The sequence below is a fragment of the Pistacia vera genome, unplaced genomic scaffold, assembly GCF_008641045.1.
Source record: "Pistacia vera cultivar Batoury unplaced genomic scaffold, PisVer_v2 Contig567, whole genome shotgun sequence".
In the NCBI taxonomy this organism is placed as follows: domain Eukaryota; kingdom Viridiplantae; phylum Streptophyta; class Magnoliopsida; order Sapindales; family Anacardiaceae; genus Pistacia; species Pistacia vera.
Genome location: NW_022196409.1, coordinates 21087 through 48249, shown reverse-complemented (window position 1 = coordinate 48249; position 27163 = coordinate 21087). Strand labels below are relative to the sequence as shown.

The following is a 27163-nucleotide window of genomic DNA, read 5'->3' as shown; positions in this document are numbered from 1 at the left end:
TAAAAATTAATCTTAGTGGAAATTTAGATCTAGCAAAATGATGATAGAAATGGGCATAAAATGTGTTTATCCCCCACAAGAATCTCAATTTCAACTGCCCAAGTAAGTTTGCATAACATGGAGCATTAAATTTTATTAAGCCCCTGTGCTTATGATAATACAAATGAAATAAATTAAAGAGAGAGAATCAGTGTTTAAATCTTATTTAGGAATCAATTAATTGCAATCGTGTAATAGGAGTGTAGTATTTCTATACAACAGTCTTTTTACCAGTTTTTGCTTCCAAACAAGAAATAATAAATTAAAACTTCTAGAGAAATACCGTGAATGTCCGAAGATTTAATTTAAATTTATACAATACAAGATTTTGGGGGTATAATATTATCATAACTTCTTGTAATATTAATTATAAAATCTACATTTCATATTAGAAGTATGACAAAATATTTTCCTTAGATTTAATTATCTGCTTTTTAAATTTTTAATAATGTATGTAATTTTTATCTTAGTGTTCCATTAAATAGGATTATATCTGACAAATACCGATAACTATGTGTGGAGTATCATTTAAAAAAAAAAAAAAAAAAATGGACTGTATTTTCCATGATTCAAGGAGAATGTATGCTCATGCTACTTAAATAATACCATTTCTAATCCTATACCATATCTAACATGATTCGAAAATTTATGATTATCAAAAAATAATTGTTTACACTCTATAAAAATGAATCTCTTTAATGAGAAAACTCATTTCAATGAGTCAATTGGGTTCATTTAATTGGTTGCCAACTTTGAATGAACTTAGACCAATAAACTATATATCTCCACAAACACGACACGAAATATTAATAAAGTCATGTACAACGAGTCAAGTCTTAAGTCAAATTTGCATTGACTAGAGCCATTGAACAATTAAAAATCGTATTCTAATTTATGAGCTTTTTTTTTTCTTCAAGAAATTAAGAATTTCAAAATTATATACCGATTTTATTCTGTTTTTATTTTCATGTAGCATCTTAAAAGGATAATAAAATAAAATAATTCTACTTTATACAATTTTATTAACCTTTGCTCTTCCTTGTAACATCCAAGTTTGGCTCTTGTGTTGGACCCAAGAATCATTCATGGCAGAAAACTCAAAATTAGATTCATAATTGTAGACTAAGACACCAATTTTCCTCACCATATAACACAGCAAGGAAGTTTTTACTAAAGTTCTAAATATACAATGAGTCAAGTCCTCGTTTTAAGCTCAAATTTGGTTTAATTGACATGCCTCTGAAGTTTGAATAGTCGTAAGAGTTCTACCAACTCGAGTTATTGTGGTTTATAATTTAAGTTTTTATATTCATATATAACAGTTATGAATGTAAATTGTTCTCACTTATTTATATTAATGAAGTATTTATTAAGTTGATTTTTCAAATTTACTCATCATAGTATTATTATTTAAGAAAAAACTAATTTGTATTTTCCATTGAAAATTTTATCTTTGTTATTGCAAATATGTTTATTACATTACAATTTGTTGTAATTACGGTTTAATACAAGAAGACAAGCAAAAATATTCCAAATAAAAACTCATGAGATTTATTCTTCTGTATTGTTCTTGCATGCAAGGAACCCAAATGTCTTATTTGTACACTTGTTATCAATTTTATCACTTTATACACACATACATAAATGGAGAATTGTGATCGAATATGACCATTTCATTTAGCTTATAATAAACGTTTATATTCTAGTGTAATAGCTTGGTTGACGGTGATTGTTAGTGTGGCTTATGACAATATTTTCAAAGGAGATGACTTGGACTAACACGTTAATACAAGTCATTGCAACTTAGAAAAGGCTGAAGCAAGTGGTCCTCAAAGTTCCATAAGTTTCCAAATCTTTAAGAGTTCACGAAAACTATAACGAGAACAAAATTTAGTTCAAACACTCCTTAGAATGTGAGGACTAACGCGTGGACTAAAAATCCACAAATTAAAGCCCTTTTACAATCAGCACTAATACGGTGGGTAGCAGTCTTGCCATTTGCATAAGACTGCTTCAATATTCTATGCACACTACATGACTTGTCGCCTTTCATGAGTGCCTATAAGTTCCTACCCTGTGAACCTATCTTGTCAAGTTGGGTTTTCTTAATTTCATAGTTCAATGATGAGTCGAATAGTTTTTTGCTCAGTTAGCTTTCATCTCCTGCTTTTATTTTGGTCAAGCCTGCTATCTTATGGTTCAGTTGCTTTTGCCAGTTCTGTGTTCAAAGGCAATGAAACCGATAGACTTGCATTGCTTGAATTCAAGGCTAAAGTTACTCATGATCCTCTTCAGGTTTTGAGCTCATGGAATGATTCCAATCACTTTTGCCAATGGGAGGGTGTTACATGTAGTCGGCGTCACCAAAGGGTTAACAGATTAGTTCTTCCTGATTCAAAGTTGGAGGGATCTCTATTACCATCTATTGGAAATCTGAGTTTTCTTAGAGTTTTGCAACTCAATAACAACAGCTTCCACAATGAAATCCTTCACGAGATTGGCCATTTGTTCAGGTTACAATTTTTAGGCCTGGAAAATAATTCATTTGGAGGGGAAATTCCTAGCAACTTATCAGGCTGTGCCAACCTCGAATGGTTTACTGTTGGCAATAATAAGATGGTAGGGAAAGTTCCAGGGGAGCTTGGCTCTTTGGCAAAGCTTCGTGGACTTTATTTACTCCTCAACAATCTGTCAGGAGAAGTGCCACCTTCCTTGGGAAATTTGTCATCTCTTGTGGTACTTTCAGCAAGTAAAAATCAATTTGAAGGAAGAATTCCAGCAACACTTGGTCGATTGAAGAGGATTCAAATAATTGCATTTGGAGAAAATAAGCTATCAGGTACTATTCCTCCCTCAATCTACAATATATCTTCGCTTGTGAGAATTGGTTTTCAGTTGAACCAACTTCAGGGGAGTTTACCCATAGACCTAGGCTCCACTCTTCCTAACCTTGAAGTGCTAAGTGTTGGCATGAACCAATTTACCGGATTCATTCCTCCTTCAATATCCAATGCCTCAAATCTAATGAGACTTTCGATTTTACAAAATAGATTTAGTGGAAAGGTGCCCACATTGGAGAACCTACATAAACTACAGATTGTTCTCATTGCTGCAAATGAATTAGGATATGGGGAAGAAGATGACTTGAAGTTTCTCAATTCTTTGCAAAATGCGACGAGCTTAGAGGTACTGGAAATTAGTTATAACAAATTTGGAGGTATGTTGCCAGACGTTATAGGAAATTTGTCGACCAAACTCAGATTACTAATAGTTTCAAACAATCAAATGTTCGGAAAAATCCCGACAGGAGTAGGCAATCTTGTTAACTTGGAAATTTTAGATCTATGGAGGAATCGATTCACGGGCCATATTCCCAGCAATGTTGGGAATCTTCTGAAGCTACATGTTTTGCAGGTCCAGGGGAACAGATTCTTTGGGGATATACCATCTTCTCTAGGCAATCTAACATTGTTAAACTCGCTTACATTAGCAAGAAACAACTTACAGGGGACCATTCCATCAAGTCTTGGGAGATGCACTAATTTAGAAGATTTAGATCTCTCTGATAACAATCTAAGTGGTACCATACCCCCTGAAGTAACTGGTCTCTCATCCTTGTCAATTCATCTTAATCTATCTCGAAACCAATTGACTGGTTCCCTGCCCTCAAATGTCGGTAAGTTAATAAATTTGGCTGGTCTAGATATATCTAAGAATAAATTGTCTGGTGAGATTCCTAAGAGTTTAGGCAGTTGCGTTTCCTTGCGACAACTAGTCATGGATGGTAATTTCTTTCAAGGGAATATTCCACCCTCCTTGAGTTCTTTGAAAGGCATTGACTATCTTGATCTTTCATCCAACAACTTGTTTGACCTTTCCCTTTTTGATGTACTTAAATTTATCTAACAACGACTTCGAGGGTGAAGTACCAATTGCAGGAGTCTTCAACAACACAAGTACAATTTCACTTTCGGGAAATGAAAAACTTTGTGGTGGCATAACTGAGTTACATTTATCCAATTGTTCCATCAAAAGATCAACGCCAACTCGACCTGTTTCAAAAAAAGTGATAATTCCTATAGTTGTTGGAATGTGGTTGTTGACTATGATGCTATGTTTGATAATTATTCGTTGGTGGAGACAAACAAAAAGGAATTCTTCTATTGCATCACCATTGTTGGCTTCACTTCAACAAGTGTCCTATGATAATTTGCTGAAAGCAACTGCTGGGTTCTCTTCAGAAAATTTGATTGGTTCGGGGAGTTTTGGTTATGTGTATAAGGGCATCCTAGACCATAACGAAATGTTAGTGGCAGTGAAAGTTCTTAACCTTCAACATCGAGGAGCTTCTAGGAGTTTCCTGGCTGAATGTGAAGCCTTGAGACGTATCAGACATCGAAATCTTGTCAAAATAATAACTGCTTGTGCAAGTATTGATTTCCAAGGAAATGATTTCAAGGCTTTGATCTACGAGTTTATGGTTAATGGGAGCTTGGAGGAGTGGTTGCATCCCAATCGAACTACAAATGTGTTGCAAGCGGCGCCTAGGAATCTAAATTTTCTACAGAGACTTGATATTGTTATCAATGTTGCTTGTGCAGTGGATTATCTTCACAATCATGGCCAAACACCAATGGTTCACTGTGATCTCAAGCCAAGCAATGTTCTTCTTGATGATGAGTTGACAGCACATGTAGGTGACTTTGGATTGGCAAGATTCCTTCCAGAGGGCACCCATAGTCTTTCAAGTAATCAAACAAGCTCCATTGGTGTAAGAGGAACTGTTGGTTATGCTGCTCCAGGTAAATACTTTGAACTATATATTTTATCATTCCTTGAAATTCATATGACTCATGTATTTCTTTTCTCATTTTTACCTCATAAAAAATTCCTTAGAAAATGTTGTTATAAAAACTATATTATTTATAGAGAAGTTCTTTGTACAAATATATGATATTTCCAATTGCAGAGTACGGTATGGGAAGTGAGGTTTCAACTCATGGTGATGTGTACAGTTATGGAATACTCTTATTGGAGATGTTTACAGGGAAGAGGCCAACCGATGAGATGTTTAATGGTGATCTGAATCTTCATGATTTTGTCAAGGCAGCTATCCCTGAACGAGTCATTGAAATAGTGGATCCAATTCTTCTTCAAGAAAATGAAGGAGGACAGACAAGCCTAAGAAGTCACAGTGTTCAGGAGAGCTTGATTTCGATATTTGGAATTGGAGTCACTTGCTCTTCAAGGTCGCCAAGTGAAAGGACGAACATGGATGATGTTACATCTCAACTGCATTCTATCAAGAACAAAGTTCTACAAACTCCAAGACGGGGTCAGAAGCTACTGTAATTGTATGAGTAATTTTCTTGCGTTTTACAATTAAATGTCCTATGCAACTTCAGAATAAGGTTTGTTAAATAATGTTCAACTCTCAATATGTTATAAATGGATGTAATTTTATTTTTTACCAAGTTTTGAAATAAATAATTATTTATAATAAAAATAATCTTTTCAATATAATATTCATTTTCTTGAACATTTCTCGATCTTAGCTACAACATTAAAGTTTGTCTAAAATAAGCAGCTTCAGTACTGCTTTATTGTTGGATTCAAATTAAGTATCACATACGGCATATGATAAGACTTTGAATTGGAATTTTGTTGTGGAAATATAAATTTATGGGTCAAGTGAGGCCATTTTGGACGCAAACTTTGAATGAACCTGCACCAATAAACCACATTTCTCATTTATTAAAGTTATGAATACAAAGTAAGTCAAGTCCTCGTTTTATGCTCAGATTTGGTTTAGTTAACATGCCACTCAAAATTGCTTTACCACTGGCTACGATTTCTCATAATTGAAACAGCAATTGGGTCTAAAATTTCCATAGGTTTCCGTATTCATAGTCAAATAAACCGCACAATCCATCTTTAAGAGTTTCACAAAATCCTGAATTGGCACAAATGCAAAGCCCTTTTAAATGAACATTTATGTTCGGTAGGTAAGTGTGAACGGGTGGACGAATTCCGAGTTTCCAACACACATAATCGAATGACTGATGACCAGACCGGAGTGGGGTCTTAATTAAAGATCCCCAAGCCTTTTACAATGAAAAATGAAAGTAACTAGAAGTCTGCCTAGTAGCAGCCCACATCCTTAATTCTCTATGCACATGACATGACTTGTAGCATTTCCTAACTGCCACTAAGTTCTGGGCCTGTGAAGAAATCTTGTCCAGTTGAGTTTCTTAATTTCACAATTGAATGATGAGTCCAATAGGTTTCTACTCAGTTAGTTTTTGTCTCTTGCTTTTATGCTTTTCAAGCCTGCAAGCTTATGGTTTCTTTGCTTCTGCCAATTCTGTGCTCAAACGCAATGCAACTGATTGACTTGCATTGCTTGAATTCAAGGAGAAAGTTATTCATGATCCTCTTCATACAAAAGCTGAGAAAAGAGAGAAAAAGAACTAACATCTTCAAATGAATAGTTATAACATTATAAAAATTGCTATTCTAAGTCCCTTAAAAAATCAGTTTTGCACAATTTCTGATCTGCTGGTATTAATTTAACCACAGAATAGTATGAACTAAACGATTTCCATTAAGAAATATGGGTGCACGGAAAATGCTATGATCCCACTGTGCATGCAAGGGACGAACGTTGAATTATGGAGACAGATCACTTCTGCAATCCATATATGATTTGATATCACCCTGTAAAAATGATGTGATTCCAAGTCCAAGAATGACTAGGCCAGTCTACAGAATCCAGGAATAAATTACCTGCTTAGTAGAAACATTCAACCTGTTAGCCATTTATAATCATATCACCTAATTCTCTATTTTCAACATTCCCATTCACTTTTGCCAATGGGAGGGTGTTACATGCAGCCGGCGTCACCAAAGGGTCACAACGTTATATCTTCCTCATTCAAAATTGGAGGGGTCTCTATTACCATCTATTGGAAATCTGAGTTTTCTTAGAGTTCTAAATCTCCAAAATAATAGCTTTCGCAATGAAATCCCTTGCGAGATTGGTTATTTGTTCAGGTTACAGTTTTTACGCCTTGAAAATAATTTATTTGGAGGGGAAATTCCTAGAAACTTATCAAGTTGTGTCAACCTTGAAGTTCTTGACATTTCCTACAATAAGCTTGAAGGGACAATTCCAGGGGAGCTTGGATCTTTATCTAAGCTCCATGAACTCTATGTAACCTGCAGCAATCTGTCAGGAGAAGTGCCACCTTCCATTGGCAATTTGTCATCTCTTGAGATACTTATAGCAACTAGAAATCAATTTGAAGGAAGAATTCCAGCAACACTTGGTCGGTTGAAGAGGATTCAAGTGATTGCATTTGCATCAAATAAGCTATCAGGTACGATTCCACCCTCAATCTACAACATATCTTCGCTTGAGGAAATCGCTTTTCAGCATAACCAACTTAAAGGGGGTCTACCCATAGACCTAGGCTTCACTCTTCCTAACCTTAAAGTGCTAAGTGTTCGTGCCAACCAATTTACCGGACCCATTTCTCCTTCAATAGCCAATGCCTCAAATCTATTGACACTTAGAATTTCACAAAATAGATTTAGCGGAAAGGTGCCCACGTTGGAGAACCTACATAAACTACCGGAGGTTGTAATTTCTCTGAATGAATTAGGATATGGGGAAGAAGATGACTTGAAGTTTCTCAGTTCTTTGCAAAATGCTACGAGCTTAGAGATACTGGTTATTGGTCATAACAGATTTGGAGGTATGTTGCCAAAAGTTAATGGAAATTTGTCGACCCAACTTAGAATACTATCAGTTGCAAACAATACAATGTTTGGAAAAATCCCAACAGGAGTAGGCAATCTTGTTAACTTGTGGGCTTTAGATCTAAGGTTGAACCGATTTACAGGCCATATTTCCAGCAATATTGGGAATCTTCAAAAGCTACACATTTTGCAAGTCAATGAGAACAGGTTGTCTGGGGATATACCGTCTTCTCTAGGCAATCTAACACTGTTAACCAGACTTAGACTAGATAGAAACAACTTACAGGGGACCATTCCATCAAGTCTTGGGAGATGCACTAATTTAGAAGTATTAAATCTCTCTGATAACAGTCTAAGTGGTAGCATACCCCCTAAAGTAACTGGTCTCTCGTCCTTGTCAATTGATCTTGATCTATCTCGAAACCAATTGTTTGGTTCCCTACCCTCCAATGTTGGTAACTTTAAAAATCTAGAAGGTCTATGTATATCTGAGAATAAATTGTCTGGTGAAATTCCTGATAGTTTAGGCACTTGCGTTAGGTTGCAATGACTATCCATAAATGGTAATTTCTTTCAAGGGAATATTCCATCATCCTTGAGTTCTTTGAGAGGTATTGAATATCTTGATTTTTCATCCAACAACTTGTTTGGCCAAATACCCAAATATTTAGAGAATTTTCCCTTTTTGATGAACTTAAATTTATCTAACAATGACTTCGAGGGTGAAGTACCAATGGGAGGAGTCTTCAGCAACGCAAATGCTATTTCACTTTCGGGAAACGATAAACTTTATGGTGGCATAACTGAGTTACATTTATCCAACTATCCCACCAAAGGATCAAAGCAAACTCGGTCTATTTCAAAAACAGTGATAATTACTATAGTTGTTGGAATTATGTTGCTAACTATGATGTTATGTTTGATAATTATTCATTGGTGGAGAAGAACGAAAAGGAATTCCTCTTCTACATCACCATTGTTGGCTTCACTACCGCAAGTAACCTATGAGAATCTACTGAAAGCAACTGCTGTGTTCTCTTTTGAAAATTTGATCGGTTCCGGGAGTTTTGGTTATGTGTATAAGGGGATCCTAGACCATAACGAAATGGTAGTGGCAGTGAAAGTTCTTAACCTTCAACATCGAGGAGCTTCCAGGAGTTTCTTGGCTAAATGTGAAGCCTTGAGAAGTATCAAACATCGAAATCTTGTCAAAATAATAACTGTTTGTGCAAGTATCGATTTCCAAGGAAATGATTTCAAGGCTTTGGTCTATGAGTTTATGGTTAATGGGGGCTTAAAGGACTGGTTGCATCCCAATCTAACTACAGATGTGTTGCAAGTGGTGCCCAGGAATCTAAATTTTCTACAGAGACTTGATATTGCCATTAATGTTGCTTGTATAATGGATTATCTTCATAACCATGGCCAAACACCAATGGCTCACTGCGATCTCAAGCCAAGCAATGTTCTTCTTGACAATGAGTTGACAGGACATGTAGGTGACTTTGGATTGGCAAGATTCCTTCCACAGGGCACTGATAGCCTTTCAAGTAACCAAACAAGCTCCGTTGGTGTAAGAAGCACTGTTGGTTATGCTGCTCCAGGTAAATACTTTAAACTATTTTATCATTCCTCAAAATTCATTCATATGACTCTTGTATTTCTTTTCTCATTTTTACCTCCTAAAAAATTCCTTAGAAAATGTGGTTATACAAGCTATATTATTTATAAGGAGGTTCTTGGTACAAATATATGATATTTCCAATTGCAGAGTACGGTATGGGAAGCGAGGTTTCAACTCATGGTGATGTGTATAGTTATGGCATATTCTTATTGGAGACGTTTACCGGGAAGAGGCCAACTGATGAGCTGTTCAATGGCGATCTGAATCTTCATAAGTTTGTGAAGGTAGCTATCCCTGAACGAGTCATTGAAATAGTGGATCCAATTCTTCTTCAAGAAACAGAAGAAGGACAGACAAGCCTGAGAAGTCACAGTGTTCGGGAGTGCTTGATTTCGATATTTGGAATTGGAGTTACTTGTTCTTCAAAGTCACTGAGTGAAAGGACGAACATGGATGATGTTACAGCCCAGTTGCATTTTATCAAGAACAAACTTCTTCAAACTCCAAGACAGGGTGAGAGACTACTGTAATTGTATGAGTAATTTTCTTTTGTTTTATAATTAAATGTCCCATATAACTTCAGAATAAAGTTTGTGAGACAATATTCAACCTGCAATACGTTGTAAATGGATGTAATTTTATCTTTTACTCATATAATAAATAAATCTACGCAGTCATTGTTTGCCCTTTAAAAGGTAACAGTTCAAATTTATATCAAGGACTGTAGTCTTTGAATGCAATCTTTGAATGAATTAACGACCAATAAACCAAATTTCTCCACGGACACGACAACAAATATTAATAAAGTCAAGTCTTTGTCTTAAGTCAGATTTGCATTAGACCCATTGAACGATAAAAAATCATTTATATTTTATGAAAAAAAAAAATATTCTTCAAGAAATTGAGAATTTCAAAATTATGAAAATATACTGATTTCGAACTGTTTTGATTTTCTTGTACCATCTTAAAAGGATAAAAAATAAAATAAAATAAAAATAAATTCTACTTTAGTCAGTTTTATTAACCTTTATTAGATTCATAATAGTAGATCAAAACATTTCAAAGGAGGTAGTTTATACAAGTCATTGCAACTTAGAGAAGGCAATTTCTCATAATTGAAGCAGCAATTGGAGATATTATGTCGGTCCTATAACTCATTTGGTGGGGAAATTCCTGCCAATATATCTAGTTGCTCAAACCTTATTCTTATCAGTCTTTTCTACAACCAGTTGGTGGGAAATATTCCAACCGAACCTGGATCCTTGTCAAAGCTTGATTTTTTTGCTGCAAATGATAATCAACTGACAGGAAGTATACCTTCTTCTTTTGGCAACTTATCATCCATTAATACATTATCGTTGTCTTTTAACAACTTGGGAGGCGGTATTCCTGATACATTAGGCCAGTTGAAGAATCTTGCTGTGATGTTTCTGGTTGTCTAGCACTATACCTTCTTCATCTTCAATATCTCTTCCATCGCATCTTTTGATGCGGGACACTGACACAAACAATTCCATGGGAGTCTTCGCTAGGATTTAGGCATCAGTCTCCCAAATCTCCATGAATTCAGCATTGCTTCATGTTACGATATAACTGGTTCTATTCCACCTTCTCTGTCCAATTCCTCAAACTTGGAACAATTTCAAGCCCCACAAAACACACTCACTGGGAAGTTCCTTCTTTGGGAAAGCTATATAAACTTTATTAGGTTGTTGTCACGTCAAACCGTCTCGGAAGTGGGGGACGCAATGACTTGAACTTTCTCTGCTCTTTGTCCAATGCAACTAGATTAGAGGAATCTGCTATAAATGACAACAATTTTGGAGGGGTATTACCTGAACGCATCAACAACTTCTCTACCACTCTAAAGAATGCAACTGCTACTTTGCTTATGGGAAACAAGAAGCTCTGTGGTGGCATAGCTGAATTTCAGATGCCAACGTGTAGGCTTAACAAATCTGAAAGGAGGAGATTGACCCTTGTACTGAAATTAATTATTGCAATTCTTTCCGAGTTTCTAGGACTTGGTTTGGTACCATCTTTGTTTCTTTGTTGGGCGAAGAAAAGAAGAAAGGTTCCTGATCCAAGCATTTCTATAAATGCACTCTTAAAGGTGTCATACCAAAGTCTTTATAGAGCAACTGATAGATTCTTCCCTGCAAATCTGATTGGTTCAGGCAGCTTCAGTGTTGGAGTTGTCGACTACTTCAGCATTAATGGGTAACGGAGACGCACTCGGGGGTCCCACTTCTTCTGTTAAAGACATGACGCCATATGAAGCTTTGTATGGTAAGAAACCTAATCTGTCTTTTATTAGAGTTTTTGGTTGTGATGCGTATGTGCATGTGCCAAAGGAGAAGAGAAGCAAGCTTGACAGTAAATCTGAGAAGTGCAAGTTTGTGGGGTTCAAGGATGGCATCAAGGGATACAAGTTGTGGAATCCTGTGAGTAGAAGCATTACNTTCACTGCAAGAAACTCAAAATTGGATTCGAAATTGTAGACCAAGACACCAATAAAATTTTCCTCACCATATAACACGGCAAGGAAGTTTTTACTAAAGTTCTAAATATACAATGAGTCAAGTCTTATTACATTTTATGAGATTTCTTTCTTCAAGAAATTAAGAATTTCAAAATTATAAAAAAAATATACTAATTTTATTCTGTTTTGCTCCTCCCCGTAAAATCCAAGTTTGGCTCTCGAGTTGGACCCAAGTATCATTCACGGCAAAAAACTCAAAATTAGATTTTAAATTGTAGACCAAAGACACCAATAAATTTTCCTCACCATATAACACGGCAAGAAAGTTTTTACTAAAGTTCTAAATATACAATGAGTCAAGTCCTTGTTTTAAGCTCAAATTTGGTTTAGTTGACATGCTCTTGAACTTACAAGTAATTATCATGTGGTGAGTTTAATACTCAATACTATTGATTTGTTATAAAAAAAGTTGATGGAGATTTTGGTAATTTTATATGTTAATAATAACGGATCGGTTTGGTTCATTATTCTGATAGTTTTTAGAATAATATTTTGAAAAAAGTTAAATTGAGTGGGCATTACGATGTAGGATTTGAAAATTAACATAAATACCCCCTATATTTATTTATTTACTAAACACCCCTATAATAAAATATTAAAAGTCAACAAAAACACCCTCAACTCACCTATTAAATACGAACAACCAGCCACCACCGTCGGAGGGTGGCCGAAGTCGCCGCATCGATGCATGGCCGGCTGGATCTTATCGGTCGTGCATTGATATGACCTTTTTTGGCCAAATCTACGGTTAGATCCGGCCATTGACGGTTAGATCTAGCTGTAGTTGGTCATCAATGATGACCAAAGATATGGCCATCGTTGATGGTCAACGACAACCATATCTTGGCCGTTGACAGTCAGATCTTTGGTCGTAGATCTGATAGGAAAAGGCTAGATCGGGGCACTATCGGTGAGATTCAGCCGACATTGCACCATTATACTAGATTCCAGCAGTGATGGTCGGAATCTGGTATATATGAGTTGCTGGGATGTTTTTACAATTTCTAAAAAAAAATATTTGGGGGTGTTTATTAAATTAACAAATTTAAGGGAGTTTAAACGAAATTGAAAAATATAAAATAATATTTTGAGATATTTTACTGTTTAACTTTATAGTATTTCCAATGGCGTAACAATCGGAGCCAAAATATAATTGAAATAATAAGAAGAATTGTAATTGAATGTGACCGTTTAGCTTATAATGAACGTTTACATTTTAGTCTCATAGCTTGGTTGACACTCCTTAGGATGTGAGGACTAATGTATGGTCCTAATTAAAGATCCACACAGCCCTTTTACAGTCAACACTGATATGGTCATTTGCATACACTACAGTTTTAGGTACACTTGAGACTTATTCTCATGCTATTTTATGTTAAGACTCTGTTTGGTTGGACTTATTTACTGACCAAAGAGTTTATTTAAAGCAATAAATATTTTTTAAATTTGTTTAAGTTGTTTGGTCGTATAATGTATTTCATAAGTGTTGATAGAATTTAGAATTAAACTATTTTACCGTTTATAGGAGAAGCTTAAATTTCGAGTTTTTTCGTAACTCTTTTTGAGCTTAGAAAGAACTTGTTTACAACGTTGAAATTTCGAAAATATCCCTTATTACCCTTTTTGGTAAATTTATATTAAATTTTTTTTTACATTTTCTTAACAAAACAAAATAAGTTCTACTCTAATAAGCTTTTCTTCTATAAATTCAAGCTATACCAAATGGGCCTTAAGACTTCCATTAAGGTTATTTTAGGTTTTAAAAATTATTTTCGAAATTGTGTTGGTCAATGGATATTGAAGCTAGCTATTTGGGTTGATTAAATTAAGTGGGAGTGGTTTTTCCAATTGGAGAGGGTAACAAAAATATCGGCAGACCACAAAAATTATCACAAGGTCAAACCCGTCAATTTACGCTTCCCTCACACATTTTCTGCTTAAATTTTCTTTCTGCTACTCCCCGCCCTTAGAACTTAGAAGCTCTCTCTCAAAATAATTTTCCCTCTCGGAAAAAACAATTTCTCACCAACCAAACACCAAAGGCCAATCTAATTTTGTATGTAGAATGGGTTCCTTCACGGCGTTCGTCCCCTCAATCTGTACGCTGGCGTTGATCGTCATTGTTTTGATGCTTTCAGCTGACTATCTTAGCTCCTTCGTGAGCCACTCATCTTTCGATATGCGTCAATTTCGTAGAGTCGGTTCATTATCTGATCTTCAAAACCGAGCAGCTCTTTTGACTGAATCTAGCGACGGTGTAATCGTGAATCGTTTCACAAACTCAACTGCAGCTAGCGACGGCGTAACCGTGAATCATTTCACAAACTCAACTGCATCTAGCGACAGCGTAACCGTGAATCATTTCACAAACTCAACTACTGTTAAAGTAAGTTTCTAACCATCACCGAATCAATGAAATATGATCCGGATAAAACTGATTTGTTGAATCTCAATGAAACTCCCGTTTTACTGCATCCGGACGATCAATTTAATTTTCTTATAAGTTGATTTGTTTGCGTTATTTTATTTCACTGTTAATGTAAATAGTTTTAACACAGATAAAACTGCTAGTTGAATCTCAATGAAACTCCCGATGAATCAGTACGATGAATGAATTATATTCTCTTTCAAAGTTTATTTGAGCTTTTCTATATATTTCATGTTTAGTGTTCACTAAATTAAACAACAGAGAAACCAGTTCGTTTAAATTTGAAAATTGTCGAATAATCAGGATGATCAACGTGTTTTCATATATATTAATTATTATTATTACTATTATTATTATTACAGAAAAAATCATCACCGAGCGAGATAGATAAAAGAAAGGAGCTGAATCAAGGGCTTGCAAGATCACGAGCTTCGATTCGTAAAGCAGCGCTGACGCAAAAGTTTCCGTCAATTATCAAAAACGAAGATATTGTTCCTCAAAGGGCCATCTATCGTAACCCCGGAGCATTTTATCAGTAAGTTTAGACTTTAATTAGATTTAATATTATTTAATCTAAAAAAAAAAGTTTAGTTAATTAACCAATAATAAAAACATGAGTACATGCTTTATTTCTAAGTTACCACCAATATTGCAATTAGTTACACGTATATACCTGCTTTATTTAAGTTACCAGCACTATTGCTATTAGTTACACGTATATGCCAACTATATAGATCTCGTATACCTTTTTGGGGTGTGCAATGAAATATTTCTTGGATCTGAAGAAGCATGATGCGTGATATATAGTGCGCATTCACTCATTTTATATTCTTTATCATTAACTTTGACAGTCAATTAATTACTTCCATAGTCCCATGTTTGAATCATAGCTACTGCATAAAAGCGGCCGTTCTTTACTCTCAATGTCTTTATTAATGGTGCATATTGCCGTGCCACAAAAGTGTCCTTAGAAAGTCGTGTCATTTCTTTATCTGTACTGTACGTGTAACATATAGATAACATTAAAATTTTAATTTACAGTATTTAAATTTCAAAAGTATGTTAACACATTAAATGTCACGTTTAAAATTATGAATTGTCGAGAATATAAACAAGAAACTTGTAACATCAAACAGGTGTTCCTCGCTGCCAATCAAATGGTCAGCCATTTGACTGATTGGTTCACCATAACCTATACTTTTAACGGGTTTGTCGTTTATCATGATCTTAAAGCAAGAAGTTTTAGACTTTAATTAATTCTGATGCAATCAGAGAGTAGATGTGCCCCAAAGAGGACCCTCGGTAGCTTTATGAAAATGCATTTAATTAGCAAAATGAGTGCTAAATCCTTTGCTCTTTGCCAATAATTATGTCACTTAGTATACATCGACACTTTGTAACATCTATTTTGTACACGTTTTCTTTTAAAATTTGTAGAAGCTATGCGGAGATGGAGAGGAAATTCAAGGTTTATGTGTATAAAGAAGGAGAACCCCCCATGGCCCACGATGGGCCATGCAAGGAAATGTACTCAATAGAAGGAAGGTTCATAAACGAGCTGGAGCATGGTACTACGAGGTTCAGGACAAGTGATCCTGAGCGTGCTCACATTTACTTTTTGCCTTTCAGTGTGACTTCAATGGTGGAGTACCTATACCGCCCTCTTACGTATGATCTTGTTCCACTTAAGCAGTATGTAGCAGATTATGTGAAAGTTGTGTCTACTAGACATCCCTTTTGGAATAGAACTAGTGGGGCTGATCACTTCATGCTTGCCTGTCATGATTGGGTGAGTTTCTATCATCCATCCCCTCTATCAAAACTTTCCTTTTAGGGCTAGAACAGCTCTTTTTCTAAGTTTGTAGATTGCTGGTTACATAAATGTCTAAAGTAAATTAGCTTCCAAGCTAACATGAATGGCCTTGTATAGTAGAATGGCAGACCAGTATTCATGATTATTAGCATTAGTATTTACCTTTTGTCGAAGAATGATGATCTTGATCAGAGACTTGCATTATTTTACCTTAGCTTAATTCACATACATTGCAGGGTCCTCTGGTATCTGAAGCCAACCCTCAACTCTACAGCAGATCCATCCGAGGCCTCTGCAATGCCAACTCCTCCGAAGGTTTTAACCCTCAAAAAGATGTAAGCATCCCCGAAATCCACCTCTTCGGTGGCTACCTACCAACCAAGCTTCAAAACCCACCACCCTTAACTGAACCAAGACCTCATCTGGCATTCTTTGCCGGCGGAGTCCACGGCCCAATCCGCCCCATCCTTTTGGATAACTGGAAAGGCCGTGACAATGATATGAAGGTTTATGAGTACCTCCCCGAAGGAGTGGATTACTATTCCTTTATGCTCCAATCAAAGTATTGCCTGTGTCCAAGTGGGTATGAAGTGGCCAGCCCTAGAGTTGTGGAGTCTATATATGCAGAATGTATACCAGTGATTTTGTCAAAAAAATTTGTGCTGCCATTAAGTGATGTTTTGAGATGGGAGTCTTTCTCGGTACAGGTAAAAGTATCAGATATTCCAAGACTGAAGGAGGTGTTGACGTCAATTTCTGAGGAGAAGTACATGAAACTGAAGGAGAATTTAAGAGCTGTTAGGAAACATTTTATGTTAAACAAACCTGCTCAGAGATTTGATGCGTTTCATATGATCTTACATTCCATATGGCTTAGAAGGCTAAATATGAGACTTAGCTGACGATTAACTTCCACTTAATTAGATTTTTTTTTTTGTACTTTTGAAATTAGTCAAAATTTATGATATACTTTTTTCTTCACATTACTTGATGCTTTCAAGTTGTCAGACTCATACTAGGTTAGGTCTAATTTCTGATAAGGCAATTAAACTATTACTCTATATATATATACCCATTTATTTATTATTGGAATTTGATAATGAATTCTTTTCTTTTAGTATTTATAGTTATAGAAAAGACTAATACTTTAATGATCACTTTGTAATTAAACTGTCAACATGTAAATTTTAATATGAAGAATGGCTGATTTATTTGATCTTTCTTTTTTTAAAAAAAAAAAAAAGAATTTGACAAAAAGCTGGCCTATTCAGCTTATAGTCTAAAGTTATTATTAACTATGAGAAGATTATAATCTAATAACATAGTTAGAAAAAGATATATACTATTTTTTTAAATATGTCTATACCTTTTATCGATATCTATATATTGAATTTGATATGCTGTATTAATTAATTATTAATATAGTACATATTTTATCTTTATATCACTTGCATTATGAATGGCTAAGTTAAAATAATAATTTTTGTAACTACACTTCTATTAAGTTATAACATTTCTATAATCATAAAATTAGTTTAGTTACACCGTTACGACTATAAAGATGTTTTATAGAATTACAAATGAAATAAAGAAATTAAATTTACTAGATTTTAAAACCACGCCCAACTCTAATCATCAGCAAGCGAGAACATATATATAGATTAATTTGGAATTTGGTAAGCATCATAATCTTTATTAANTTTAATCCTAGGAGAGCTCTAACCGATTCTATGATTGGGTTTGTTGAGATTTCTTGAATATTTCATAATCTCCTAATTTTGTCAGTTTTAGGATACTCATAATGTTTTTTATATCTTATAATCTCATAATTATGTTAGTATATTGTAATTGACATATGTTATGTTAAACCTGATATTATCAACTTCCTAACCCAACAAAATAAACCACACAACCATAGATCAAGAATCAAGAACGAAAAAGGGCACAAACAACACACACCAAATTTTACCGTGGTTCACCTATTCAATGTTGGATAGACTACATCTACGTTGAGCTCCAGTAAACTTGGGGCTCGCTGCACTAAAGATCAAGAGATTCAAGATGTACAACTTCTCCAAATTACACAATAATTACACACTTTGCTAACTTCCTCAAATCCTAATTGTAATCTCTTTCCTATGAGAAATCTAACCCTGTTTCTCAACCATTGAAGGACAACAAAACCCCCTAACACACGATTACACAGATCGCAAAAGATTACAAGAATTTTAGCTGATTTGAATAACCCTAGCAAAAGCTCTATTGTGAAGAATCGAAGAAGAACTCAAATCTACCCAATTTTTGCTGCTTAAATAGGTTGACCTGTTTGGTTGATAAAGACCATCAGATTAGGTTGAAAGCAATGGCCAGGATTGAATCTTGAATTGGCTTGAAACGGTAGTGTTTGGATTAGTATCCAACGACACTGTTTAAGCTTCACTTCAACAACATAATTAGGAGATTCCTTGAAGCCAAAGAGCTTCCTTGAATGCATTAGCTACGGCAAGATACTCTGCCTCAGTTGAGAAGAGTGCCACAATTGATTGAAGCTGGTATTTCTAGCTTACACAATTCCCACCCAACATGAAAAAGTAGGAAGTGGTTGACTTCTTAGTGTCCCTGTCACATGCAAAATCAGAGTCTACAAATCCCACAAGATCAAGTGAATTTCCTCTTTTACAATACTCCAAACCAACATGTGAAGTGCTATTGATATATCTTAATACCCATTTTAAAGCATACTAGTGTTTTGTGCTAGGATTTGACATAAATCTACTAAGGAGTGAAATGGAAAAGGACAGATCAGGTCTGATACTAATCATTGCATACATAATAGACCCCATAGCATTGGCATGTACCAATAGACCCTATAGCATTGGCATAGGGTGCATGTTCCATTTTAATTACTTCAGCATCAGATTAAGGGGCCTAGGATATACTTAACAAAAAATGACCATCTAAGGGCATAAAAACTAACTTAGAACCAAACATACCAAATTTCAGGATCAATTTTTGTAAGTAAGAAGACTGATGAATTTTCAGCTCATAGTCGTTTCTATTTCTCTCTATCATCATCCCTAGGATTCTTTTAGCACATCCTTAGTCTTTCATATCAAACTCAGAATTAAGTCTTGCTTTTAGTTCATTAATCCTAGACTTAGATTTGCTAATTAACAACATATCATCCACTTACAAAAGCATATATATATATGCATGTCATTATCCAAGGCATAATAAAAACAATTATCATTTTTACTCCTACTAAACCCAACACTTACAATAAAAGCATCAAATCTTTTATACCACTGCCTAGGGGACTATTTAAGTCCATATAAGGACTTATGCAACAAACAAACATGATTGGGAAGGTTATGATTTATAAACCCAGCCGGTTGTCTCATGAAAATTTTCTCCTCTAAGTTACTATGCAAAAAGGCAGTCTTAACATCAAGTTACTCAAATTCTAAATTCTGATGAGCTACCACAGATAACATGAGTCTAATAGTTTTATACTTAACTATAGGGGAAAATATTTCATTAAAATCTATACCTTCCCTTTGGGTGTAGCCCTTGGCTACTAATCTCACCTTATACCTAGGAGGGCCAGAGAGATTTATACCTTCTTTTACCTTGTAAAGCCATCTACACTCCACCAGTTTCTAATCTTTAGGATTTGGAACCAAGGACTAGGTCTCATTCAGCTTCAAGGAGTGCATCTCTTCTTCCATGGCAGCATGCCACTTATCTCTGCCCTTTGATCTAATTGCCTCCTTATAACTATCTGGTTTTGTTCTTTGGACTTCAGAACTAGCCACCAGTGCAGTATATATTAGATCAACATAAGAGTATCTGGCTGGAGGTCTGATTTCTCTTTTGGTCCTATCTCTGGTTAGTTGATACTGAGCTAGTGAACCATCTTAAGGTTCTGGAGGGTTTTCTACTAGTTCATCTTCATAATCAGGTTCCAAGGCTATTGTACTAGTCTTTGCATCAGGGTCTTTTGCTTCAGATTGAGCTACTAAAGGCTCCACCTTAATTTGTGTACCAACTAATTGATCTTAACTCATAGGAGCATTGCTTGAGGTGCCTGCATCCTGGTTAGTTGACTTGCAAGGAAACAAATTTTCATTAAAGATAACATCTTTACTAATGATAATTTTTATCCCTGGTGCATTTCTATTCCATAACCTATACCCCTTTGTCCCTTCTTGATATCCTAGGAACACATATTTGATAGATCTTGGTTCTAATTTCCCTTCATTTGTGTGTGCATAGGCAGCACACCCAAAAGTCCTAAGGTGACTTAGGTTTAGCTTTCTATTAGACCATTTCTCTTCGGGGCAAACAAAGGCTATGGCACTAGAGGAACTCCTATTGATTAGGTATGCAGTAGTATTCAAAGCTTCCCCCCAAAATGTTTTTGGTAGCCCTGATGTGAACCGTAGGCATCTAACCTTCTCTAGTAAGGTATTGTTCATCCTCTCAGCAACTACATTCTTCTTAGGGGTTTTCTTAATAGTTCTATGCCTAAGAATCCCATGATTGCTACAGAATTGATCAAACTCTGAATTGTAGAATTCTAACCCATTGTCAATCCTAAGGGCCTTTACTTTTTTATCTATCTGGTTCTCTACAAGTAACTTCCAGTACTTAAACCTATCTAGGGCCTCATCCTTTATCTTGAGGGTGCATACCCACACTTTTCTACTAAAATCATCTACCATGGAAAGGAAATAGCTACTTCCCACATGTGATTTCACCTTTTCAGGACCCCACAAGTTAGCAAGAAGGTATTCTAAACAGTTTGTAGCAAGGTGAGTTCTCATTTGGAAACTCACCCTGTGTTGCTTACCCATAATGCATGTTTAATAGAAATTAAGAGTGTCAATAGAATCCTTAACAAACAAACCTTGCTTGCTTAGGATATCTAATCCTTTCCGGCTCATGTGGCCCAACCTAAGATGCCACTTTTCTGTAATAGTAAAGTTAGTAGAAAACAGTGCAGAATTAAAGTAATCTGGGCATAGTTCCTACAAAGGATGTATAGACCATTACTCTTTACTCCCTTTAGAACAATGTTATTATTTTTATACACATTAAGGCAGCCCTTTTCAGCCCAGTAATAGCACCCAGACTCGTCTAGAGTTCCTAGTGAAATCAAGTTCCTCTTCAGTTTTGGAATATACCTAACCCTAGTTAGTTTGACCAATTTCCCATTGTTAAGCCTTAAAGTGATACTCCCAATCCCCTAGACCTTACAACCATTATTGTTTCCAATGTACAGAGTCTCAAGCTGATTAGTCTCAAAATCCTGGAACCACTCTTTGTTAAGGCTCATATGGAATTAAGAGCCAGAATCTAGAACTCACTCCTGCACACTATCAAACTTAGACACAGCTAGAACTTCAAATTCCTCAATATTGCTTTTAGTGGTGGCCAAATTACTCTCTTTATTATTTTGTTTCTGTTTTTTAATCCACTCAAAACAGTTCTTTTTTAAGTGCCCTATCTTGTTGCAATAGAAACACTTCCTACTTTCCCTTTTTGGTTTGTGTGTGCTTTTACCCTTCTTTTTATTCCTAGGACCAGTGTTATAGTGAGTGCTATTACCCATCTGACTCGATTCTGCCTTTGCTTTTACAAACAAGTTATTCCCATTCCTTTTTTGAACCCTAAGTCCTAGTTCTCTAGCTTTTAGACCCAAGACAATTAAATTAATGCTAGGGAATGTACCAGTGTATTGCAACGCAGTTTTTACAACCTGATATTCTTCTGTAAGTGAGTTCAACAGGATCATTGCTAAACTAGATTCACTGAGTTCTTTATCAATACCCTTCAGAATTAGGGTCATTTTCAAGAACTCGTCCAGATTTTCCTCCACAGTCCTAGAACTATTCATTATATATGGAAATAACACACCTTTCAAATATGGTAAATTAGATGAGACTGTAAAGAATAAAGGGATTCAAGCAATCGATGTCTTAATACCATCTACCTTTCTCAAAACGTTGTTGGAGAGATTCATTATGATGAAGTTGTAAGCTTCCTTATCAATCTCTATCTTCTTCTTCAATTTCTCCTCAGACCATTTAGTCGCGTCTTTTTCCAGTGCGAGTGCCACCTTATTGTGGGATAACAACTCCTTCATCTTCTTTTTCCAACTGTTAAAGTCAATCTTCCCATCTTATTGGGCGATCTCGACTCGAGTAGTACTCATGGTGATTTAAAGTGTCTGAGTTCTTGATTAACCAAAGAAACCAAGAAGACTCACAAGAAATCAAGATTGATTTCTATATCTAAGAAATTGATAACGCTAATTTAAGGATTTACTGTCCCTAAACTACCCCGAGGCTAATTAATAAGAAACCCCAAAAAATTGACAACCTTAGATTTGAAGAACAAAAACCCTAAGATTGACAAACCCCCAAACACGGGCTCTGATACCACTGTTATGTTAAACCTGATATTATCAACTTCCTAAACCAACAAAATAAACCACACAACCGCAAATCAAGAATCAAGAACGAAAAAGGGCACAAACAACACACACAAAATTTTACCGTGGTTCACCTATCCAATGTTGGATGGACTACATCCACGTTGAGCTCCAGTAAACTTAGGGTTTGCTGCACTAAAGATCAAGAGATTCAAGATGTACAACTTCTCCAAATTACACAATAATCACACACTCTGCTAACTCCCTCAAATCTTAATTATAATCCCTTTCCTATGAGAAATCTAACCCTGTTTCTCAACCATTGAAGGACAACAAAACCCCCCAACACACGATTACACAAATCGCAAAAGATTACAAGAATTTTAGCTGATTTGAATAACCCTAGCAAAAGCTCTATTGTGAAGAATCGAAGAAGAACTCAAATCTGCGCAATTTTTGTTGCTTAAATAGGTTGACCTGTTTGGTTGATAAAGACCATCAGATCAGGTTTAAAGCAATGGCTAGGATTGACTCTTGAATTGGCTTGAAACGGCAGTGTTTGGATTAGTATCCAACGGCACCGTTTAAGCTTCACTTGAACAACATAATTATGAGATTTCATAGATTGTATTCTCCCTTTATAAGGCCTGTAACTTTTAGCGCAAAATCAATGAATTGAAATATCAAATTCTTCAAACAAACAGGATTAACATTCATTTATTATAATCAAATGAGTTTTTTTTTTTTTTTTTTTTTTTAACCTAGGTTCAAGTTGCTTAAACTCGTTACTTTTAATATATGAATAAAGTAAAACTATTATAACACAAAGTACTTTATGCAAACAAGTGACAATAATGAATAATCAAAATACTTCATCGAAGAGCTACCCATATAAATAACTCACTTACTTAATCATTGAATAAAAGTTAGAATGTGCAATAGTATTAAATTCCAACTAGCTTAAGGCCTCATTTGGATTAAAGGATTCTAAATGAATGATTTCGTTAAATCCATAGATTTGGTAAAATCCTTCATTTGGTTTTTTTTTTTTTTTTCACAAAGTTGAAATCCACAGATTTTGGAAAATCCACCACCCTCTAGAATCCTTCCTTTTTTAGGGTTTTAAAATCTTACCTGGTAGATGGGATTTTGCCAAATCCATCAGTTTTTATAAAATGAGGGATTTTGTTAATATTTTAATTTTCTAATACTATCCTTGTTAATAATTTAATATCCCAGTAATTACCCTTTACCCTAATTAGAAGAAATATATTTGTCGTTCTCTCTTTTTGAGCTCTTCACTTTTACATCAGTAGCATCTTCAAAGCATACAAGACAAATAATCTACCTGTGAGTTTCCATTCCTTTAATTAATTATTTTCAATTTCTTGTTTGCAAAAATCTTTTTTATTATTTCAATTTTTCATGGTAATTCTTTTTATTATCTGGTTAAGAACTTATTGGTGGTGACTTTTTGTTTTTCATGAAATATTAAATCAGCAATGTCATTGCAAATAGCCCTCAAGCTTGTCATATATATGTCCTTTTGCAAAGCAATGGATCACACAATATATAGAGGAGAACAAATGAAAGGACTACATTCTATGCATAATGTTTCCTCATACACCATAAGGCAATACAATCACAATTCATGACTAATGATTCACTAAATAACCATAAGGCAAGTCATGTTGCTTATTTTGAATGCAACCGAAGTGCAAACCAAGCTAGCCCATCTACTTCTCAACAACCAAATGCCAAAAAGAAGCAAAAAATTTCTAATACTGAGATGCTTATGGAATCTTTTTCTTGTCAAATATCTAAACTAGAAGGTGTCTTGAAAGGTGCAAGTGAGCATATCTCTAAACTTACTGATTGTTTTCAACATGAACAAGATGCAGCTACGAGAACGATGAAGATATATGAGGAGCTGAAAAAGATTGATGACATTTTTGACATTCAAAGATTGGTTGTGGCAAGAAAGATAGTCAAATGCCCAATTGAAACTGATTTCTTCTTCAATTTAGATGATGAAGCAAAGAAGACATATGTTTTGGCTCTTTTGATTCCATATGCATGACTAGCAATTGATTATGTTTTTTTGCTACTAATTATTTTGTAATGCTTAGTGCTTTGTGACACCAATATGCTATAATGAAACTTGCTAATATTCTAGCAAGTTTCGTATGTTTTTGGACATGAGGTTAGTGCATTATATTGACACTAATATTCTATATAGGTATGGTTATGTTATATGTTTTAATATGAAATTATTCAACTATTGAAGTTATCATGAATTAAATAGTTGATAATATATTATATTAACTTGGAATTTTTTTTTTTTTTTTTTATACCAAATCACAAAAAAATCATTTATTATAATTGGACTTCTCTATCAAATATAATTTAACTTCTATACAATTAGATGAAAGTTGAATTTTTGTTGGTTTTGAATATTGAGGGTAAAGTTGGAAATTATTTATCAAATCCATGAATTGTATTCATTTAACCATACATGAGTGCATGGAAAATTGAATCAACAATCCATGAATTTTATATTTAAACCAAACAATGAATTTTATCAAATACATGGATTTTGAATCCATGGATTGTACAAAATCCATGGATTTTAAAATCCTTCAATCCAAACGAGGCCTAAGATCAATCTTAACCCAAAAATAATTACTACCAGTCTTCCTGCACAAAATTTCACTAAAAATTTACAAGGCAATTATACCAGTATAATTAACAAGGTATAACTTTTAAAACCTCTTCCTAGTAAGTTTCAAAATAAAAACTAGGAATCAACACATAGGAACCAATTGTAGACGGTAAAATATACGGTTGATTCGGAAGGGATAGATCTTGTGAGAAGCGAGCCATTAACAATCGAATTGACCTATTGACCTACACAAAGAGAGAAAGAGAATGTGAAGGCTTGGGTAACACCGATGTGGTGTCTACTGTAGGTACTCCAACGCTCAAGCCAGCACGGTTGTAGGTATTTTAGTGAGAGCTGACAATGGAAAAAAGGGTTTACCATAATGTGGCTAAGACTAGATTAACACAAAAGGGTCGGAGCACAGCTTTGCGATAGCTGAAGGTGGTAAAGTTAGTTAGAACTAAGCTTTACGTCAAGGAAAATGGAGATTCTTGGGAGCAAGAATTAGGAGCTAAAGCTATGGCTGATTTCTGAATGAATAATGAGAGGTCTGACTTATGTTTATATAGTGAACCAAAGAGGTTGGAGTCATAGAAGAACTCTGAGTCCTGCTTGGTTAAGGTGTTTGAATTAGAAAGGAAGTGTTATTACTTGCCTTTACCAGATTAGGGTTACCGGTGACCAATTCAAGTAAGATTCAGGATCTTGACTGAAGTAGAAAGTAAATAGGATTCTAATTCATATTTTGGGATTGTTGTGGGTTAATGGGCTAAAGTTCGATTTAGCTTAACTTGTAGGATAGTCTAACTCATGTAATGATCAGTTCATAAGGTGGATTTAAACGTAAGCCCAACAATAATTGGGTTAAGGTACTGGACCGTAATAAGTTTATTTTGTTATTGGACCTCGTCAAGCCCAATATGATTTTTGGCCCATAAAGTTTGTCCCCCACTCTTTAAGTTAAGGGGTTCTTAGCTTAAAGAATAGATCGAGTCAAATATAAGTGCAAACTGACAGGTCAATGCTAGTGGCTCATTACATCAAAACTGGTGTTGGAAATGTTGTGTCGCCGTCGTGTTCAATCATTCGACGTTTGTATCGAATTTCAAAATTCCTTGTTTGTTCTTGCCTTGAGCAAGACAAGTTCATCAAGTCATTTGAGGTGGTATGCCTCGACTCAGTATGTGAACTTAGTGTAGGCTAAGTTACTGTTAAAGGGAGGAAGCTTAATCAACCAATTGGAGTTGGGTAGGTATGGAAGCATGGTTGACCATACGACATTGGGAGGAGTATGAAAAGTAAGTAGCTTGTGAGCTTTGAGTGTTGAACATTAGCTATAGTGCGAATCGACTCGAATTGACCACTAGTACGAGGTGAGGTTGTGTGAACTCATCATTCCACGTTTGTGATGTGCTTCATACTCGACTTATCTCATATTGATGAATGGGTGGTGCTAGTCGAGTAGGGAAGTTTTCGATGTTTGATGCTTGTGAATGTTGTGTTCCACACCACTCATTTCGGCTCATGTTGCTTAGTGGGAGATGCTAACCAAGTAAGAAGTTCGCTTGTGACTGGTCTGTGAAGGATCATTTACTTTTGTACTATGGCCGTGTACGACTGAGTAGAGACAAGTGATGTATCTGTTAGGAAACAACCAAGTTATGGCAGTGGAAACAAAAATCATAAACATCATGGATCATTCCTTAGAACCAAGATCAGGGTATAAATTTAACAGTTTATACATTAAATACAAATCTACAGGAAATCAATTTAAAGTTAAGAAACCATACCCACGTTTAGAGGCTCCTCCAACTTTAACGTCGAATAAGTTTCGCTACCGATCCAAGGGTAGGATCGA

The 27163-nt window shown here is 35.2% G+C and overlaps 4 protein-coding genes across 4 annotated transcripts; all 4 read left to right on the top strand.

Moving 5' to 3' along the window:
* Positions 1-2104: 2104 nt before the first annotated feature.
* Positions 2105-5486, top strand: LOC116108690 (LRR receptor-like serine/threonine-protein kinase EFR). Its single transcript, XM_031394929.1, has 3 exons — positions 2105-2878; positions 4641-4841; positions 5009-5486. Exons 1-3 carry the CDS (start codon positions 2161-2163, stop codon positions 5389-5391), a joined length of 1302 nt encoding a protein of 433 aa, XP_031250789.1. The 5' UTR covers positions 2105-2160; the 3' UTR covers positions 5392-5486.
* Positions 5487-6912: 1426 nt separating this feature from the next.
* On the top strand, positions 6913-8350 carry LOC116108643 (putative receptor-like protein kinase At3g47110). Its single transcript, XM_031394889.1, has 2 exons — positions 6913-7016; positions 7093-8350. The coding sequence occupies exons 1-2, from the start codon at positions 6913-6915 to the stop codon at positions 8348-8350; spliced, it is 1362 nt and encodes a 453-aa protein (XP_031250749.1).
* Positions 8351-8533: 183 nt separating this feature from the next.
* Positions 8534-11925, top strand: LOC116108642 (probable LRR receptor-like serine/threonine-protein kinase At3g47570). The gene is made up of 5 exons (XM_031394888.1): positions 8534-9404; positions 9572-9950; positions 10638-10857; positions 11133-11456; positions 11779-11925. Exons 1-5 carry the CDS (start codon positions 8534-8536, stop codon positions 11923-11925), a joined length of 1941 nt encoding a protein of 646 aa, XP_031250748.1.
* A 2086-nt stretch (positions 11926-14011) lies between these two features.
* On the top strand, positions 14012-17115 carry LOC116108641 (probable glycosyltransferase At5g25310). Its single transcript, XM_031394886.1, has 4 exons — positions 14012-14352; positions 14757-14929; positions 15832-16183; positions 16444-17115. Exons 1-4 carry the CDS (start codon positions 14032-14034, stop codon positions 17107-17109), a joined length of 1512 nt encoding a protein of 503 aa, XP_031250746.1. The 5' UTR covers positions 14012-14031; the 3' UTR covers positions 17110-17115.
* Positions 17116-27163: the final 10048 nt, after the last annotated feature.

Bases quoted from the DNA above. Each gene is read 5' to 3' on its own strand.
- LOC116108690 (XM_031394929.1), top strand. From the start codon at position 2,161: ATGATGAGTCGAATAGTTTTTTGCTCAGTTAGCTTTCATCTCCTGCTT. The intron at 2,879-4,640 runs GTACTATTCCTC...TTGCTTGTGCAG, and splicing joins TGGAGAAAATAAGCTATCAG to TGGATTATCTTCACAATCAT. The intron at 4,842-5,008 runs GTAAATACTTTG...TTCCAATTGCAG, and splicing joins TGTTGGTTATGCTGCTCCAG to AGTACGGTATGGGAAGTGAG.
- LOC116108643 (XM_031394889.1), top strand. From the start codon at position 6,913: ATGGGAGGGTGTTACATGCAGCCGGCGTCACCAAAGGGTCACAACGTT. The intron at 7,017-7,092 runs GTTTTCTTAGAG...TTATTTGTTCAG, and splicing joins ACCATCTATTGGAAATCTGA to GTTACAGTTTTTACGCCTTG.
- LOC116108641 (XM_031394886.1), top strand. From the start codon at position 14,032: ATGGGTTCCTTCACGGCGTTCGTCCCCTCAATCTGTACGCTGGCGTTG. The intron at 14,930-15,831 runs GTAAGTTTAGAC...TAAAATTTGTAG, and splicing joins AACCCCGGAGCATTTTATCA to AAGCTATGCGGAGATGGAGA. The intron at 16,184-16,443 runs GTGAGTTTCTAT...CATACATTGCAG, and splicing joins TGCTTGCCTGTCATGATTGG to GGTCCTCTGGTATCTGAAGC.